General features: G+C 42.4%; 1 protein-coding gene across 1 annotated transcript in view; it reads left to right on the top strand.

Annotated features, from left to right (window-relative positions):
* LOC136581747 (mucin-5B-like) overlaps positions 1-19,120 on the top strand; it is an 89,087-nt gene that overhangs the window by 29,621 nt on the left and 40,346 nt on the right. The window contains exons 6-10 of the mRNA XM_066582370.1: positions 781-870; positions 8,474-8,591; positions 11,957-12,095; positions 15,542-15,652; positions 17,877-17,946. Coding sequence (XP_066438467.1) covers positions 781-870; positions 8,474-8,591; positions 11,957-12,095; positions 15,542-15,652; positions 17,877-17,946 — 528 coding nt within the window. The remainder of the gene's footprint in view (positions 1-780; positions 871-8,473; positions 8,592-11,956; positions 12,096-15,541; positions 15,653-17,876; positions 17,947-19,120) is intronic.

Genomic DNA, 19,120 nt, shown 5'->3' with positions numbered 1-19,120 from the left:
CACAAGTGTGTTTAGGTCCATGTGCTGACTATGTTAATTCACGAACAGCACAGGAACCCGTTATAGCCTATAGAGCTATGCACACTGACGTTTTTTCATGCAGACCGATGGCCCACATGAGAAAACTCAGCTCATGTCCTATTCCTGTCCAAATTAGGACATGCAAATGCTAGTCAATGTGCAGGCAGTCTGTGTATCAGGCAGCACACAGGTGTCTACACTCGAACCTCTTGGCCACAAATCACATACACAGCCGGCTTTAATCAAACTGAATCGCAGATGAGCATATGACAGTTTGTTAAATGTCATCAAGTCACACAATCTGCCTGTGATATTCAGCAAATGACCATCAAGCATAATTTTACTTATCCATGTACTTTGCTGTAGTTACTTGGCACCCACTACCACCTTAGAAACCTGAGAAACAACTAAGATCCTACCTAGGAGTCATTGAAATACTCTTACCTTAAAAAGCTGTCAGGCCAAGAGAACAATTCAGGGTATCAAAGCTTCCAAAAACTGTAGCTGGATAGTGAAGATGTAGGATAATAGAGCGACCAAGTATATAATTTCCTATCATGGCATGTGAAACTTAGCAAAGGCAAGTGCACGAATGAAAAAGTATAATCAGTACTGTATACTGAAAAGTAATAATACCTAGTAAAAAAAAGTTCTGCTTCTAATTCTTTCATATATTATGTTACTGTCTCTAAATGTCAGTTTGGAGTAATAGCAAGTAATGTAGGAATCTATAACATGAATGTTGCTTCTCTTTTCTAGGCTTTCCTCTTACAGAGACAGAGTTTGGAAATCTTCAAAAAGCAGATGGCCCAAATGAAGACTGTCCAGATGCAAACCCTCCAGATTGGAGTAATTGCCCTTTGCAAGATGTAACTATACCCTTATATTTTGTTTTATTCAGAAGCATCACTTATTAAGAAAAGTTAAGTTTATTAAGTTATTTACAAAAGACAGATCCTCACATCACTGAGAAGAGGAACATTCAACTTTTCTTATGACATACCAGAAAGTTCCATATTCTGCTACATTGTAGCACTGGGTATCTAGTATGCATATTTGTTTGTGACAAGGCAACTGTTTTTGCAATCAACGCTGGAATTCACATTGCACTAGAACAATAGATTCACACTTAACAAACCACTTCACCTATGGTGTCCCCATAGCAGTCCAGGAGAAAATGAAACTTACTGGTAAATCATAAAAACTTTGAACCTTCCTCTTCTCAGTGATGCATGGATTGTGTTCCTGTCTTTTGTAGTTTGTTTGTAATTAAACCCCCAAATCTGCTTCTTCTTTTTGAACAACCGTTTATATGATATTCTATTATATTAGCCTATTAGTCCTAGTTAGAGATGAGCGAACATATTTGCTAAGGCAAACTACTCGAGCGAGTAGTGCCTTATTCGAGTACCTGCCCGCTCATCTCTAAAGATTCGGCTGCCGGTGCGGGTGAGAGGTGAGTTGCGGCAGTGAGCAGAGGGAAGCAGGGGGAAGAGAGAGATCTCCTCCCCGTTCCTCCCCGCTCTCCCCCGCTGGCAGCCGAATCTTTAGAGACGAGCGGGCAGGTACTCGAATAAGGCACTACTCACTCGAGTAGTTTGCCTTAGCAAGTATGCTCGCTCATCTCTAGTCCTAGTATATCAGTGTCTAAGACAGGAGGATTAAATTAGAGCTACATTTTGAAAAGGAACCAATATGAATGATGACTAGGGATGAGCGAGTATACTCGCTAAGGCACTACTCGCTCGAGTAATATGCCTTAGCCGAGTATCTCCCCGCTCGTCCCGAAAGATTCGGGTGCCGCTGCAGGGCGGGGAGCTGCAATTCACCTGTCAGCTGCGGCGGCCCCTGAATCTTTAGGAACGAGCAGGGAGATACTCGGCTAAGGCACATTACTCGAGCGAGTAGTGCCTTAGCGAGTATACTCGCTCATCCCTAATGATGACCCATTTTACATAATGGGTATTGATTTACATCTTACCTGTAGTTTTTTATCATATAAATAGTAAAATTCCTATTATTTAGCATGTTGTAGACCACTGAGGTGCTGCTTTTTTCTGAAATTTTAATTATTCAGGATGTGGTCGTGTAACATAAATGCTGTGGATTTTACATGCGGAATTTCTGCGAAGAAAATCCACAGAATTAATAATACAAGCCATAAGGATGAAAATTTTAATAAATCTCATTTTTATGGTACGGAAAAAAATCTTATGCTGCAGATTTTCAGCACAGATTTCACCTCTTCAAGTTAGGCCTCGGTCAGATGACCGTTGTTTGCCGCGATTTGCGGATCGCATGACGGATGCGCATCCACAAATCGCGTGACCGGGGCCGACGATTTGCCGAAAAATCTGCAGCTAGCAGCGTTTTCGGCGAAACGGGCCCCATCAAAAGAGCGCTGTCCGCCCATTGAAATTCAATGGAGCTGGCAATACAGCCGGCTCCATTGAAAGCAATGGGCTGCCGGCGAGCGCAGGATGAATTTTCGGAAAGGGCTTAAACATATAAGCCCTTCCCTGAAAACCATCCAAAAATGTGTAAAAATAAAAAAAAATATATATACTCACCTTCTCCGTGCAGCCGGAGTTCAGCCGCGGCCGGCTGGCAGTTCTCCTGAACTGCTCTGTGTAGTATTCAGCAGCCGGGGATTTAAAATCCCCGCCTGCTGAATGGGCTGCCTTTGATTGGTCACAGCCCTCACCAATCAGAGGCAGCACTCACTCACCCATTCATGAATGGGTGAGTGAGTGCTGCCTCTGATTGGCTGAGTGCAGGGACCAATCAGGGGCAGCTCTCAGCTGTCATACAATAGCTGAGAGCTGCCCCTGATTGGTCCTTGCGCTGACCCAATCAGAGGCAGCACTCACTCACCCATTCAGGAATTCATGAATGGGTGAGTGAGAGCTGCCTCTGATTGGTGAGGGCTGTGACCAATCAGAGGCAGCCCATTCAGCAGGCGGGGATTTTAAATCCCCGCCTGCTGAATACTACACAGAGCAGTTCAGGAGAACTGCTGTCCGGCCGCGGCTGAACTCCGGCTGCAGGGACAAGGTGAGTATATATATTTTTTTTATTTTTACACATTTTTGGATGGTTTTCCGGCAAGGGCTTATATTTTTAAGCCCTTCCCGAAAAGTCATGTCGGGCTTGCCGGCAGCCCATTGCTTTCAATGGAGCCGGCTGTATTGCCGGCTCCATTGAATTCAATGGGCGAACTTCGTTCTTCTCTGCCACAGCTGTTACAGCTGTGGCAGAGGAGAACAATCTTTATAGTATATGTTCTCAATGGGGTCGGCGCTGCTGCCGCCGACCTCATTGAGCGCATATATAGAACACAAGGAATCGCAGAACGCAGATAGGCGCGATCTGCGATTCGTCATGTCCTATAATTTATTGGACATCCGCATAAAAAGCGGACATCTGAGTGATCCCATTGCGAAGCAATGGTTCTATATATTCGCAGATCGCATGCGCATCTGTAAATCGCGGCAAAAAACAGTCATCTGACCGAGGCCTAAGGGGTTGAAATCTGGAGCAAATTCTGTACCAAAACTCTGTGGAAAAAGCATGTGGATTTTGGCAAAGATCTGCACGATTAATTTGAGACCACGCAATATACCCGGTACGTTAGTTTAGTGATGGATTCTGCTTAAATTCTGCTATGGATGTTATTTTGAATTAAGTCAACTAATGAAGTAATATAATTTTTTATCAATTTGGCACCTACTTACACAATGATGTGGACGCAGTTGAGCATTTTATTGCACTCTTTATATCTTTTAGGAGACAATATGTGAAGCTGCACTGCAAGATAAAGCGTTTGAAGTCTGTCATGAATTACTTGTCATTGAACCATTTGTTCGTGCTTGTAGGGAAGATTTATGCCAATGTCAGGAAGCGGACATAGAATCTTGTATTTGTAACACTGTTGGCCAATATTCCCACCATTGCATTTATCATGGAGGACAGCCGCAAAACTGGAGAAATCCGGATCGTTGTGGTAGGCTGACAAACTATGCTCTTAAATAAATAAATGACTAGTGAGATCCTCATCAGAAGGTACAGTCATGAATATCATACTTCGTGTTCACATGTATGACAGTTGCATAGAACCATTTTATGGCAGTCTAAGGAGCCCTTCATTAAGCATTGGATTTCATATAGAGTTCTCTGATATGTAATGTATAAATCCGACAGAAGAATATTGTGGAATGCTTCTTGGGACATATTATAATGGAGGTATTCATTGCTTCTAGGGGACAATATATCCATAACATGATGCCGTATTGAGGCACCATATGTGTGTTCTGCACAACTGTTCCATAGTACAGAGCCGCGGGGACCCTCTGTGCCTAAGTACAGACTCTGGCCATATGCATAACACCTTAAGGAGACATCTTTTTCACTCAAAATAAAACTTTAGTTCTTGTCTGACCGACACACAAATTTGCAATGTAGGGCAGGAACCATAAAAATATAATGAAATTTATAACCCAAATTTATACTCTAAGAACTATAAGTTATGGTTTTAATACAAGGAATAATAAATATCAGACAGTAGAAAAGCTGAAGTCATTCCTGTGATGAAGACATGGAACTAAATAACTTAGAGTCCCCATACACAATGTACAACTGTTGGACAAATGATCACTCAAATTGAAAGTCCCAGATCTATCATTGCACTGACATCATCAATAGCGGGAAAGTTGAGCTGCCTACATACACATCAGAGAGGCCTAGCCCTGCTGTGATTGGCAGGTTTGAACATTTAAAATTTAATGCGTATGAGGACTCTTATTGACAGTAAGGTCTCATACATACTACCATATGCAAAATACAGTAGTTTATGGCATTAAGGTCCCATATTGAGACACTTTTATTATGAATACTGTACAGTATGAAAATGGAGATAATCCATTTTTTTCAAGCTTTTTTGTTTGCCATTGATGCGCCTGAATTAAGAATGATCCTCATACAGCCACCGATAGGTTTCTCATACATCCATATACACTGCTTCAATTTTGTCACGTTTACACTGGACGCAAAATGCACCATGTCCAGGATAAACGCAAGGTTGTGTTCACTCAGGGGACAGACCGCGGCCAGGAGTGAAGAAACAAAGGAAGGATGGGATAACCTCACCCTGACTTCTAAGAAGGAAGAGCCCTGTCTAAAAGTGAGGTTATCGCGTCTAAAAAGGTGGCCACATGTCCCGTGCCTTGACCACTAACTTCTCACACCCAACAGGAAGAAAACACCAACAGATATCTAAAGCACCAAGTTACTTTAACGCAGAAATAAAAAACAAGAAAACTAATTAGCTTTAGCAGCAGAGCTCCAAAGGACACAACTTCACTCCACCAGAGCTAAGACAATCAGCAACACCTACACTCCGGAGCAAACCTAAATAATGACCAATGTGATGTCATTGGACCACAGGGCTCCAAAAAACCAGGGTAATGCCCACATGCAAATTCAGTGATAGGTGGAACACTAAGGGAATACAGATGAATGACCGAAGGAAACCAAAAGAAAAGGCAAACCTCAGAAACATGAACCTTAAACTATCAGACTGACTGGACAAAGCAGTCAGTCCATGTACACAACATGGCCACTGCACCACAACCCTGTTGTGGTCCACAAATTTGACTTGCCATTGAACTTTAGGGTGGGAGGCAAATCAGCAGCCATTCAGCTCCCAATAAAATAGAATCTAAAGTATACAAATGGCCATAGGAAAACATTAGCCAGTGTATAATTACTACAAATCCCTAATGAGGGGGCCTAATAGAGCAAAACAATGGTAGGAGGATTTGTGTGTGAAGTTTACCACCAATGTACAGTTCTATTAAGTTATAGTTAATACATTTTGAATGGTCTCTGTTATGACAGGACAAAGTTTTAAATGCCTATTCATCTACCTAATTTAGTATATTACTGTTCCAGAGAAACATTGTCCACTTGGCATGGTCTATCTGGAGTGTGGATCACCCTGTATGAACTCCTGTACTGATCCAGAAAGACAACTTGTTTGTGATGAACACTGTGTGCAAGGTTGCTTCTGTCCTCCAGGTTAGTGAGCGCTCTACTCAAAAATATTCTAGTAATGTTAGTTAAGAACCTCCGAGTAGGTTATGAAGTCCAACTCCTATCTATGTTAATTATCCTTATCTTTTTGCAAATCTCTGTTTATTGAACAAATGTGAACATTGCATTATATCAAGCAAGCAATGAAAAGCACATCTTGACCTTACAGGACACAGAATGCCAGATTTCTCAAATATAAAATTTGGTATAAGGAACATATAAAGAAAACTTTATACAACATTCCCTATGTGTGGTTGGAAGAAAACAAAATATAGCACCCTCTGTTTGGGTGGGAAGGTCAGTGGGGGGTGGAGTGACAAAAAAAAATATTTTGGGAAGGGGGGGACTCCTGCCTGCGGAATCTGGCTATGCTGTGGGCAGGCAGCCTAAGGGTAGGACAATGGGTCCCAACAAAGTAAGATTATGATGATGGTTAAATGGAGTAAAACCCCATTTACACATAACGATTGTCATTTGAACTAAGAAATTAACGACTTTTTGCATACAAATGCTGAGCATTTATACTTAAAGATAATCTTTTGAAATCCTCTCATTAGCTAAAGTAAACTCTGTATATGTTGCTTGCTCAGGTGGGCATGTGTTTATGCGAGGATTCTCTGCCCAGGAGGTTTTTCATTAGTATGAAGAAAAGCCATTGTCTTCTGCCACATGAGTAAACAAGAAAACATTGTATTTAGCAAGTAAACAATCACCCCTCCCCTCAAGTCATTTAGTCTTTCAAAGGACTGAAAGAATGTAATTTAAACCGCACAAAAAGTTTACAAACTAACGACTATTTTTATGCAAGCTGAAACTCGGGGATAGTACAGGATGACTTGCATTTATGCGTAATGATTAGAATGCAAATTCACTTGTTTGAAAAGATTTTGAGCAATAATGTTGCATGTAAATAGGCCTTAAACGGTTGCCTAGGGTTCATTTAGGATACACATTTCTTTTTAATTGCTCTCCACTTGAGGATTTGCAAAAGCTTTTTCTGTAAATTATATGGTACATTAAATTGCACCATTACAAAATGCAACCCATCCCTCAAAAAACAACCCCTTACAGCTATGTCAATAGACAAATAAAAAAGTTATGGCTCTTGGAGTGCAGGCTAAAAAAAATATATATAAATCTCTTGTCAAAAAATGGTTAAAATCAGCGGGGCTGACTACATACCTCTGCAGCCACAGCCTTGATGACTCAGTCCCCATTTTTTTATACTTACCTCTCTTCTCCAGGGTGGGCTCTTCTTACGTCCAGATTCCGCTGCTGTTAATGTGCCAAGTTGGTGCTCCCCACCACTCACTCTTAGGGTGCCTGCACACGAGCAGAATTTCAAGCGCGTGATTTTAGGCACATAATCCGCCCCAGACCGCAGCCAATATACTCCTATGAGGATCCGCAGTTGTCCCCAGACGGACGGATGTGTATCGCGTTTTTTCACGCGAGTGAAAAAATCTGCGACCTGTTCTAATTTTGGTCGGATCATGCGCGTGAAGCCTCCAATACAAGTGAATGGGTGCGTTTTTTCACGCAGTACATCCGGAGTGCAGCTGCGGATGGAGTCACTGGTTGCTATGACTACAGGAAGTAGGCATGGTAGGAGGCGTCCCAACACACAGCACAGAGCTTCACAGGCAAATTTCAACTGCAGATCTGTCCTTTCAGTCCCCTCATCTACCAGAGAGCAGCCAGCAGACACCAGCCAGGGTGCACCCAGTACCTCCTTTTTTTCCTGGGGGGCTCTTCCTCCTCCGTTACCGCAGTACGTCCGAAAAAAGTTACATGGATCAACCATGCCCAGAAAGACATCTGCTCACCGGGTGAAAGCATGTTGCCAGAATAATTTAACAGTGCTCACACAAGCAAGAGGGACAGAACGGAGTCTGGGTGTTGGTTTTTAAGCTGTTTTCCAGGGAATGGGCAGTTCTCTAGGGGTTGGGTTTACAATAAGGGTGTCTTCCGGATTTTTCTGCGCGTTTTTTTCCGCAACACATCCGCGTATATCCGCGCGTGATTTTTCACGCATCCGCACCTATCCGCAAGCACATTTAGGTACCATACGCGCGTGAAAATCCGCTAGTGGAATCCGGAACGCTCGTGTGCAGGCGGCCTTAGTGGGTGATGTCAGACTGCCCACTTGACACACTGACAGTGTCAGAAGCTGGACCTAAGAAGAGCCCATCCAGGCAAAGGAAGGTGAATATAAAAAAAAAGCAGGATAGAGTCAGCAGGATCATGACTGACAGGTCCTCTTTAAAACTAGACTAAATATACAGTAAAACTAAATATTTTACTTTGTCTAGTCTGTCATTAGTCATCTTTGATTTTAACTTCTTCATTGTAATGTTTAAAGGCTTAATATATGATGATGTCTTTAATGGTGACTGCATGCAAGTTGAAGATTGTCCTTGTACCTACAACGGCAATGTATATCAACCAGGAGAATCCTATTCTACTTCCTGTAGGACCTGGTAAGTAAAACCAATGGGATTTACTAGTCTTGGTTGGCTTCGCCAAGGGCATGCATGCATATGGCACATCCTATTGTTGGTGTGAGTACAGTAATACAGCAAACTGTAATTTCCATAACAATAATTGTACTGTAAATACAACCTTAGTTTAATATTATAGAGAGCAGGGCCTGTGGAAAGGCTGTACCATATGGACTCTTAGAGAATAAGGAATTGGGAGTAGTCCCAAAACCTTGTCCACTAAAGTAAATGTTGAGAAAATTTCCCAACTTTCAACAGAAGCCTGCAAACATATACATCTGTATAAGTATACAATGTGCCATACTGCAATTAAAAAGGTATACTGACTAGAGATGAGCGAGTGTACTCGGTAAGGACAGAAACTCGAGCGAGTATCGTCCTTTCCGAGTACCTGCGCCTCGCCCGCAAAGATTTGGGTGCCGGCGGGGAGCTGCGGGGAAGAGCGGGGGGAACGGTGGGGAGGAGATCTCTCCCCCCCGCTCCCTCCTGCTCATTCCCGCAACACAGCGCTCACCTCCGCCAGCACCCGAATCTTTGCAGGCGAGCAGGCAGGTACTCGGTAAGGATGATACTCGCTCGAGTATCTGTCCTTACCGAGTATGCTCGCTCATCTCTATTACTGACACAAACCAGCCTGACATTCTGCAAAAGGGGAGTCTTTTTGCCAATATTAGGTTAATGGGGTCTTATGGATATGTTCAACATACACTCCAGGAGGTTTTTATAGTTTACAAAGAAGTAAAACAGCGCCTAAGAGATGAACTTACCATACCGTTAGAGTTCGCGGCCACGACCAGCTTATTTCTCCTGGCAGTCGTGGAGCCCATCTTGCCCCTTCCTTTAGCAGACACCCTGCTTTAGCATCTCTGACAATGGCTGACGCACACATATGCCTGTGCTCAAAAGGACCAGTATGCACCTTGCAAACTAAATTCTTCCCCTCCTGGCTATATCAGAAATCCTCACTCTATAAAGATTGCATTACTTGTTCATGGTATTTTGGCCCTGCTTAAGGTGCTATATAAGTGTGTTCTGATTGCCCGATTCATGACTTTGACTCTTCCTGACTGTTGCGTTCTTTGCTTCTGAGCTCAACTTGATATACTGATCACTCTTCTGTCTGCTGCGTGCCCTGACCTCTGGCAGGTTGTACCATTCTGTGTCCTAAACGCTTACGTAATCTTCGTCCTTCAGTTGTGCTGCCTGCCCTGACTCAGATTCTCTAATTGTGCTTCTATTCACACACTCAGGTATTGCACCTAAGTCTAGAGTAGGATTTGCTGCCACATTACTGAGACCACTTCCAGACTAACAGCCTTAAGACCCCACAGTGAAGCTCACATCCTGACTGGTGGGGTTAAAGGGCAAAGATGGGGTACTCAGCAGTTGCTTCTGGCCCTAAGTCAAACAAGCGTGTGGCACAGTGGATCTAAAGGCGCTGACCTAGACACACATTTTCACGAATGTAGATTTCCTCAGCACTTCCCGGGGCTTCACTGCTGCTGCAAGAGTTGTGGAAGCTGCATGATATGTCTAGACTTTATGCTACTGATTGTTACCAGTCAATAGGAAGAGAGAGGATGTGGGGGGGGGGAAGCAGAAGAGCAAGTTCGATACTGTAAAGAAGGTTGGATCTGCGTAATAATATATATTTGAAGAATCTGCTCCTGGTCATGGATCAGTTACTTGAAATGGAAAAGCTGATCAGAGCCTGAATCTGAGAACAGGGGGTTAGATGGAAAATGAAGCTGGTATCACACATCTAAAATATACCACCTAGGGGTGCATTCACACGAGCATGTGTGTGTACCGTACATAGGTTCGCAGGAAACCGCGCACCGACGTACGTGCACAAACACGCGTGAATGCAGGTCCATGCCCATTGCCTTCAATGGGGCCACGGCTACTGCTGGCTGCCCCATTGAAAGCAATGGGCTGCTGGCAACTCCTGCAGTGATTTTCAGGGAAGGGCTTTAAATAAAAAAAATATATATATACTCACCTCTCCGCTTCTGCCATGTAAATATTCCCCACGCGGAGTCCTCTTGTCACTGAACACTGTGACAACACTATCTCAGTGATCAGTGCCAAGGGGACTTCCAGTGGGGAGTAAAGAATACCCTGCCACAGCTGTCACAGCTGTGATAGCTGTGACAGCTGTGGCAGCGGATCGCGATATTCTCATATTGCTTTCAATGGGACTGGCACTTCTGCAGTCCCATTGAAAACAATGGGCTGCTGGCAAGCTCTGCAGGGATTTTCAGGGAAGGGCTTTAAATATTCTTCCCTGAAAAATCATCCCTAGAATTGTTAAAAATGAAAAAAAATTATACTCACCTCCCCTCAGCTGCTGGGGCTCAGGCACATCTAGCCTGTCTTTCCCTGCACTGCTCTAAAGCTCCTTCAGCAGACGGGGATTTAAAATCCCTGCCTGCTGAAAGGGCTGTATCTGATTGGCTGAGCGCTCAGCCAATCACAGGCATCTCTCAGCCATTCATTGTATGACAGCTGAGTGCTACCTGTGATTGGTCACAGCACTCAGCCAATCACAGGCAGTGCTTGGCCGTTAATTGAATTCAATTTTAAATCACCGGCTGCTGAAAAAGCTTCAGAGCAGTGCAGGGAGAAAACAGGTTGGATGCGCCTGAGCCCTGGCAGCTGAGGAGAGGTGAGTATGTATATTTTTGTATTTTTAACACATTCTAGGGAAGATTTTTCAGGGTTGGGCTTATATTTAAAGCCCTTCCCTGAAAATTCTTGCATGGCTTGCCGGCAGCCCATAGTTTTCAATGGGAGAACATCGCGATCCTCTGCCCCAGCTGTCACAGCTGTGACAGCTGTGGCAGGAGAATTCTTCAACCCAGTGGAGATAAAGAAATCTGCCACAGCTGTCACAGCCGCGGCAGGGGATTTTTTAATCCCTGCGGAGATGAAGAAATCCTCTGCCACAGCTGTCACAACTGTGGCAGGGGCTTCTTTACTCCCCGCTGGGGAATATTGACGCGCACCATAGACCTATGGTGCACACATGTCCTATTTTTTGCAGGTATGTGCATTTGCACACCTGTAAAACACAGGCATGTGAACACACAATAGGGAACCAATGGTTCTAATAGATGCATGGTTTTGTGCGCACCTATTTACGCACACGCTCACACTCGTGTGAATACACCCTTAAGCCCTTTGTCCAGTTGATATGGTACTCTACACCAAGAATAGGAGTGCTGCCCTATAATTGGTGAAAGTTTCTTATCACTAATTCTACTATTAATTTAGAAACTACAATTTTTGTGTTTTTTTAAATCCCATGATTGTGAGACTTTTCGACTATGCTTGATTTGCAGTACCTGCTACAGTGCAAAATGGAACTGCACCGTCATTCCATGTTCTTCAACTTGTTCCATAGAAGGAGGCTCTCACATAACCACTTTTGATTACCTATCTTATAATGTACATGGGGACTGTATTTACGTGGTTTCTAAGGTAAGACCAATTTTATTACATCTGAAGCTATTCTACTTGAAATGTTGAACATATAGACAAATAAATAGTAGGACCAGAGATTGGAGAATATATTACAGAGGTAAAATAGTGTGTTTAGCTATTGTCATATGGGCGGTTACTAAGGAGTTAATTTTGGATATATCGCTCGGAAGAAAACAGAATAGAAAACAATCAAAAAGTCATTATGTTTAAAATATTTAGGTCACGGTACAGAAATTGTATTCTAATGCAACAAATATGTCAACTTTCTTTTATTCTGTGTTTATTATAAAACCTAATAAAAATGATTGAAAATAAAAAGTCCTATGGATCAGTAAATGGTACCAATAAAAAGTACAATTCATCCCACAAAAAAAAATCATCAAACAGCACTGTTATCATAAAAAATTGTTTTAGGGACCTTTGTATACAAAAATACAAAACATTACACCCCAATTCCAAAAAAGTTGGACGCTGTGTAAAATGTATCGAAATTTAAAGGAAAAAAGAATGCGTTGATTTGGAAATCTCATATAACCATATTTTATTCCCAATAAGGGCTTTTATAGCTCCAATATTGCTGCGTTTTTTTACTACAAATGTCAATGGGACTTTCTAATGTTAAAATTGCATCGCACAAAAATTGCACGTTTGCGCTTCTGGGATTTTTGTGCGATGCGATTTTATTATTAGAAAGTCCCATTGACATTTGCAATAAAAAACACAGCGACATCGCAGCGTTAAAAAATGCTAGTGGGTAAAAGCCCTAAAACACATATCAGAAACTGAAAGTGAGACATTTTTCCATTTCACAAAAGCCTGGAAAAGTAAAGGCCCATTTAGATGGGACTAATGTCGGGCAAGCGATGCCTGATACTCGTCCCCGCACATATTAGCTCTCATGCTGCTGCACGGGAGATAGTATCGCTGGCTCACAGCGGGGACGCTGGAGGAGATTTTACTCCTCGCTGTCCCCGCCCCTCTCCATTCACTCAACATAGTGGATGTTTAATACTGAACGGCTGCTATTTACACTGAACAATGAGCGATCTGCTCATCGTCCATCGTTTATGCTGCATAAACGATGGACGATGAGCTGGAAACTGATCGTTCAGTGTAATTAGCAGCCGTTCAGTATTGAATGGCCGCTATGTTAAGTCAATGGACAGAGACGGGGGAGCGCGAGCAGTGAAATCTCCTGCAGCCCCCCTGCTGGACGCTCTGTGAGCGAGACAGCGATACCAACTCCCCTGCAGCAGCATGGGAGTGACTCTATGCGGGGACGAGTGTCGAGCATCGTTTGCCCGACATTCGTCCCGTCTAAATGGGCCTTATGTGGTACTAATGAAAAACAGCTGGAGGGTCAATTTTTTACCAAATCACATGACTGTGTATAAAAAGAGCATGCTAGAAAGGCAGAGTTTCTCACAAGCAAAGATAGTCAGAGGTTCATCAATCTGTAAGAAACTACTTCTAAAAACTTTGGAGCAATTTCAGAAAAATGTTCTTCAATGTAACAATGTGAGGACTTTGAATATCCCATCTACAGTACATAATATCATCAAAAGATTCAGAGAATCTGGAGACATTCAAGGCTAATGGTTAATATTGGATGCTTGAGATCTACGGGCCATCAGGCATCGCTGCATTAAAAACAGGCATGATTCTGTAATGCAAATTCCTACATGGGCTCAGGAATACTTCCAGAAATCATTGTCTGTGAACACAGTTTGCCGTGCAATTCCAAATGCAAGTTAAAACTGTATGTTGCAATGAAGAAGCCATATACTGTATCAACATAATCCAAAAATTCCGGCGTCTTCTCTGGGACAAACTTCATCCAAAATGGACTGAGGCAAAATGGAAAACTGTTCTCTGGTCAGATGAATCAAAGTTTGAAATCCTTTCTGGAAACAACAAACTTCATAAGAGAAGATGGACCATCCAGCTTGCAATCAGTGCACAGTTCAAAAGCCTGCATCTCTGATGGTATAGGGTGCCATTAGTGCCTCATGCATGGGTCGATTACACATCTTTAAAGGCAGTATTAATGCTGAGCAGTCTATAGAGGTTTTAAAACTACATATGCTCTCATCTAGACAACGTCTCTTTCAGTGAAGGCCTTGAATATTTTAGCAAGACAATGCTAAACCACATACTGAAACCATCACAACAGCATGGCTTCGCAGAAGAGACCGGGTGCTGAACTGGCCTACCTGCAGTTCAGACCTTTCACCAATAGAAAACATTTGGTGTATTATGAAATAAAAAATCCTGCAAAGGTGACTTAGGACTGTTGAGCATTTTTTTAAAAAATGAAATGGAAAAATATCTCACTTTCAACTTCCAATATGTTTTATATGTACTATTGTGAATAAAATACGGTTATATGAAAAGGTAGCAAGATACTAAAAAAACTATATACATTTGGTATTGAGTCGACGTAACCGTAATGAGCTGTAGAATTAATTTAATATATAATTTATGCTGCATGGTGAACACAAAAATAAATAAATACAATGAAAGCTATACAAATTTCAGATACTTTAATTTAACATTTAGAAAAAAAGGGAATAAAAACTGATCAAAATGTTATAGGTTACCAAAAATGGGATAGGTGAGCCCATCCCACAAAAAACAGCTCTAATAGCGCTCTGTTGATGGAATTATGGCTCTTGGAATGTAGTAACAAAGAAACAAATCTTAAAGGAAAAGTGTTTTTTTTGTGCAAGAATAAAAAAACAAAAAAACTGTCTAAACTTAGCATTTCTGGAATCATAGTGACCCACAGGATAATATTAGTACATTATGAATTCTGCATGCTGAATGATGTAAAAATGAAATTAAAAGAACAATGGTCGAATTTCTTTTTTCCCAACCCCCCACAAAAAAATAAATAAAAGCTATACATTATATGTACCCAAAAACTATGCCATTAAATATATAACTTATCTCACAAAAAACACGAAAATTAAAAAGTTATGGGTCTAAGAATGCGACAATGTAAAAAAATGCAAAATTTGTTGGTCATTAGGGCATAAAATGGTCCCATCACTAAGGGGTTAAAGTCATTAGTTTTTGCCTTTAAGAGTCTGTTCACTCTACAGGCATGCCTTTTGCTTATAGCGGAAATTATTATGCAATGATGGTTCCATGTTTTAACAGGCACTGACAAACCTCATGAATATTAAAGGGGTATTCCCATTTTGGACTTTTATGCCATAGCCAGTAAAGAGGTTAGATAGGATGGAGTTGTAGGCCCAGATGGGGATACCCCTTTAATGCATATTTTGACAGTAACACTACTAGAGACTGTGATATTCTTACCATCAAAAATACCATAAAGCTTGACAGAAATCCCTGAACACAAGTATAAATAGAAAATAATTATGACTCATACTCAAGTCATGCTCTTTTTTTCTTAATGATATGTATTTAATTCTTAGGATTATGAACAATCCCGCTTTACTATATTGGGTGAATTAAGACCCTGTGGAATAAGACAGGAAGAAACATGTCTTAAAGGAGTCACTATTTACTTAAATAGTGGCACAACGGTGAGTGGTCTGCTGATTACATTTTTATATCTAATATTTCATAAGACGTTACTCCACTAACAGACATATTAATGTGCTGTTAAATACTCTTGTATAAAAAAGACAAAAGATTATTGAGGTAATATCTTTATTGGCTAGCTAGAAAAAGTACACTTAAAAACTTCACCAGGCAGATAACCTATGATATATAGAAAAGCAACAGCAGCAAGTAAGACATTAGAGAGAAGTACTGAGCAGTGTAGCTGTTAATCCAGTAGTCAACACATACTATTATCTGCATCTTTCTGCTTCTCTCTCCCTCAGCTTATCCGCACCACTCCCATCTTTGGTCAGTATATAGTATGATCTGTAGTCAATGAGCTGATAGTCTTTCTTGTTTCACATGACAGATTTAGAGGTATTTCAAAGTGAGTGAACATTTTTAGGAGGGTGGAGGTAAGAATTCTGATAAATGAAGAAACGCATTTTTTTTCTGATAAGATACATCAGAAATAGAGATGAGCGAGCATACTCACTAAGGGCAATTGCTCGAGCGAGCATTGCCCTTAGCGAGTACCTGTCTGCTCGAGAGAAAAGGTTTGGGTGCCGGCGCGGGGGAGCGGTGAGTAGCAGCAGTCAGCAGGGGAGAACGGGGGGAGAGAGGGAGAGAGAGATCTCCCCTTCATCCCTTCCCGCTCTCCCCCGCAGCTCCCTGCCCGCCGCCGGCACCCGAACCTTTTCTCTCGAGCAGGCAGGTACTCGCTAAGGGCAATGCTCACTCGAGCAATTGCCCTTAGCGAGTATGCTCGCTCATTACTAATCAGAAACGTTATATTATTGATGTATGCAAACTTTGCATTGCAAAGCTTTCATTCTAAAAGGCATACCTATAACAGAGGTGGACCATGCAGCTGCCCTTCATAAGAAGGTGCTCAGAATTGTTCCGTCTAGTAACCTGTACTACTCATGATGAGAACCTGTGCAGGACTCTTCTCTCCAGAATTACTGGAAAAAAAAGTTAAAGGAGTGTGTAACAAACAATTTTTTTACTAAGTTTGAAAAACAATGATTGGGAATGGAACTCTTCTTGGGGAGAGACGATGCCATCCCCCGATCCACTTACCCCCCAGGTGTCTCCATCCCCACCCCTCCAAGGTGCTCTTCTTAAGGACACCCCTCTTGATCTCCTTCAAAGCTTTTACATTCTCTACCTATGCAAGAACCCCTCTCCGAGGTTCATTCCATTCTTGAGAGTATCACATGATTGGTTAGTGCACCATGTATATTAGTGGTGCTGATACTATTAGATCAGGCTTGCTATGTCCCACATTATACTGACAACCCGCGTTCCACTAATGTCTGAGGGTACTGCCTGATGATGCAGTAGGGTGGCTAAAACCCCACCCCACGATAACAGCCAATGGCAGCATGATCTTGCAATCCAACAATATCAGCAAGATCGTGTGGCAATTGACTCCTGCAGGTGGGCAAGGTTGTGGTCACAGTGTGCTTACTACATTGTTGTACTGTACCCCGAAGACCAGACTGCAATCTGCAAAAATGATAAACACTATTAATATGTTGGCCAACATACACAAGCTTGCAACCTACATCAAGGGTCCCCATCTTGCTGTGAATTGATGTTTGTACCTGCCCTGTAATTTTGTATCAAAAGTAGAGATGAGCGAGCGTACTCGCTAAGGCAAACTACTCGAGCGAGTGGTGGCTTATGTGAGTACCTGCCCGCTCGTCTCTAAAGATTTGGGTGCTGGTGGGGGGGCAGGGAGCAGCGGGGGAGAGCGGGGGAGAGCGGGAAGGAACGGGGGGGGGGGATTTCTCTCACTCTCCCCCCCCCCCTGCTCACTCCCGCAACTCACCGCTCTCCCCCGCCGAACCTGAATCTTTAGAGACAAGCGGACAGGTACTCGCATAAGGCACCACTCGCTCGAGTAGTTTGCCTTAGCGAGTACGCTTGCTCATCTCTAATCAAAAGGTAACAGCAAGCAGAGACCTTATAAACATGAGGAATAATACAGAAAGTATACTGGAATACTGTGTAACTTTGGTCATCTTTATACATACTGCAATGTGTAATATATAAAAGCATTATAGAGTAGATTGTGTTAGTAAAATACATAATTTTGTCTGTGTAAATCTGTTTTACATTGACATTTTCCACTTAAAAATATGCTGCCACATCTATGAAATATATCTTTAAGTGATTACAATTCTCTTTTTTTTTTAGAAATTAGAGATTAAACCTAATGGCTTTGTCTACTTGAACGGAATTCATACTGGACTGCCACTGTATTCAGGTATAAGACAGATATGTTCAATGATGTAGAAGAGATGCTGTTAATGTTTCTGCCCCATTTACACGGGATGAGCTGTCGGGCATCAGTTACGCAGGAGCGAGTATCGCTGGCATCGCTAAGAGCACTGCTGGCATGGAGGCGGGGCGACGTGGGCGTATTCTCCCCCGCCTCCATTTACATTAAGCAGACAGTCGTTCAGAAGTGATTAACTGCTATTTACACTGAATGACAAGTTGTTCAGTACTCTGCATGAAGAAACCGAACAATTCTCGTTCAGTCGTTCATTTGCTGCAAGCATTTACACCGGATGATTATTGTTCAAATTTCCGCGGGAGCATGGGAATTTGGAAGATTCTAAATGGTAATCATCTCCTGTAAATGGCCCTTAACCCTTTCCAATAGAATTTTGGATTCAGGGTTTCCTAAAAGGCTTTTTCTCTTTGCTGTTATACAATGGTGCCATCTGCTGGCTGAAGCCAGTGTGTGTGCGCCAGAGAGGCTCCAACAGCGGAGTGGCTGGCAATAGACGGTAAGAATACCCTGTCGGGCGTCTTTTGACATTGGAGCTTTATAAGCTTCAGTCAGAATGTAGGAAGCTGTCAGACAGTGGATTGGAAAGGGTTAAGTCAGTCACATATCCAAGTACAAAAAAGTTCATCAATATGTTGGCCAAAGGGTCACTACATCTGTCTTCTGGTGAGCGCGGGAAATAGTTTTTTATTTTTTCTGGATCTTCAACACATTGTGCCTACGCTTATGGAGTAGGCATAGCACTATCCAGCTCTCCTGTAACTACAGAATAAGAAGGAAGACCCAGAGGACCCCTTCAGTGGCTATTATATGCCCACCGGGATGTGGAGGTGTTAGCGGGAGCTCCCAGGAGGGCACCCTGCTACACCGGGTGTGTCCCTTTATCTATTTCAGTATGAAGTTATTGCCCTGGATTTGCTGTGGAGCGCTGTCCTCGTTGTTTGTTAATTATTGAGTATAATGAGGTCTGTTTGGTTTCCACTCGGCTGCCCAGCATTTTACAGTAAGAAAAAGCTATTTCTTCCAATTTTTTATGCTGGATCTGCGATGGAACCTTTGAACTGAGGTTCCAGCGCAAATGTGAACCTGGCCTAAGATATACATGAAAGCTTATTCTGTACCGTGTATGAACAAAGATATGATA

The sequence above is a fragment of the Eleutherodactylus coqui genome, chromosome 11 (assembly GCF_035609145.1).
Source record: "Eleutherodactylus coqui strain aEleCoq1 chromosome 11, aEleCoq1.hap1, whole genome shotgun sequence".
NCBI lineage: Eukaryota > Metazoa > Chordata > Amphibia > Anura > Eleutherodactylidae > Eleutherodactylus > Eleutherodactylus coqui.
The sequence above is the reverse complement of the archived record's forward strand: the minus strand, read 5'-3'. Positions and strand labels throughout refer to the sequence as shown.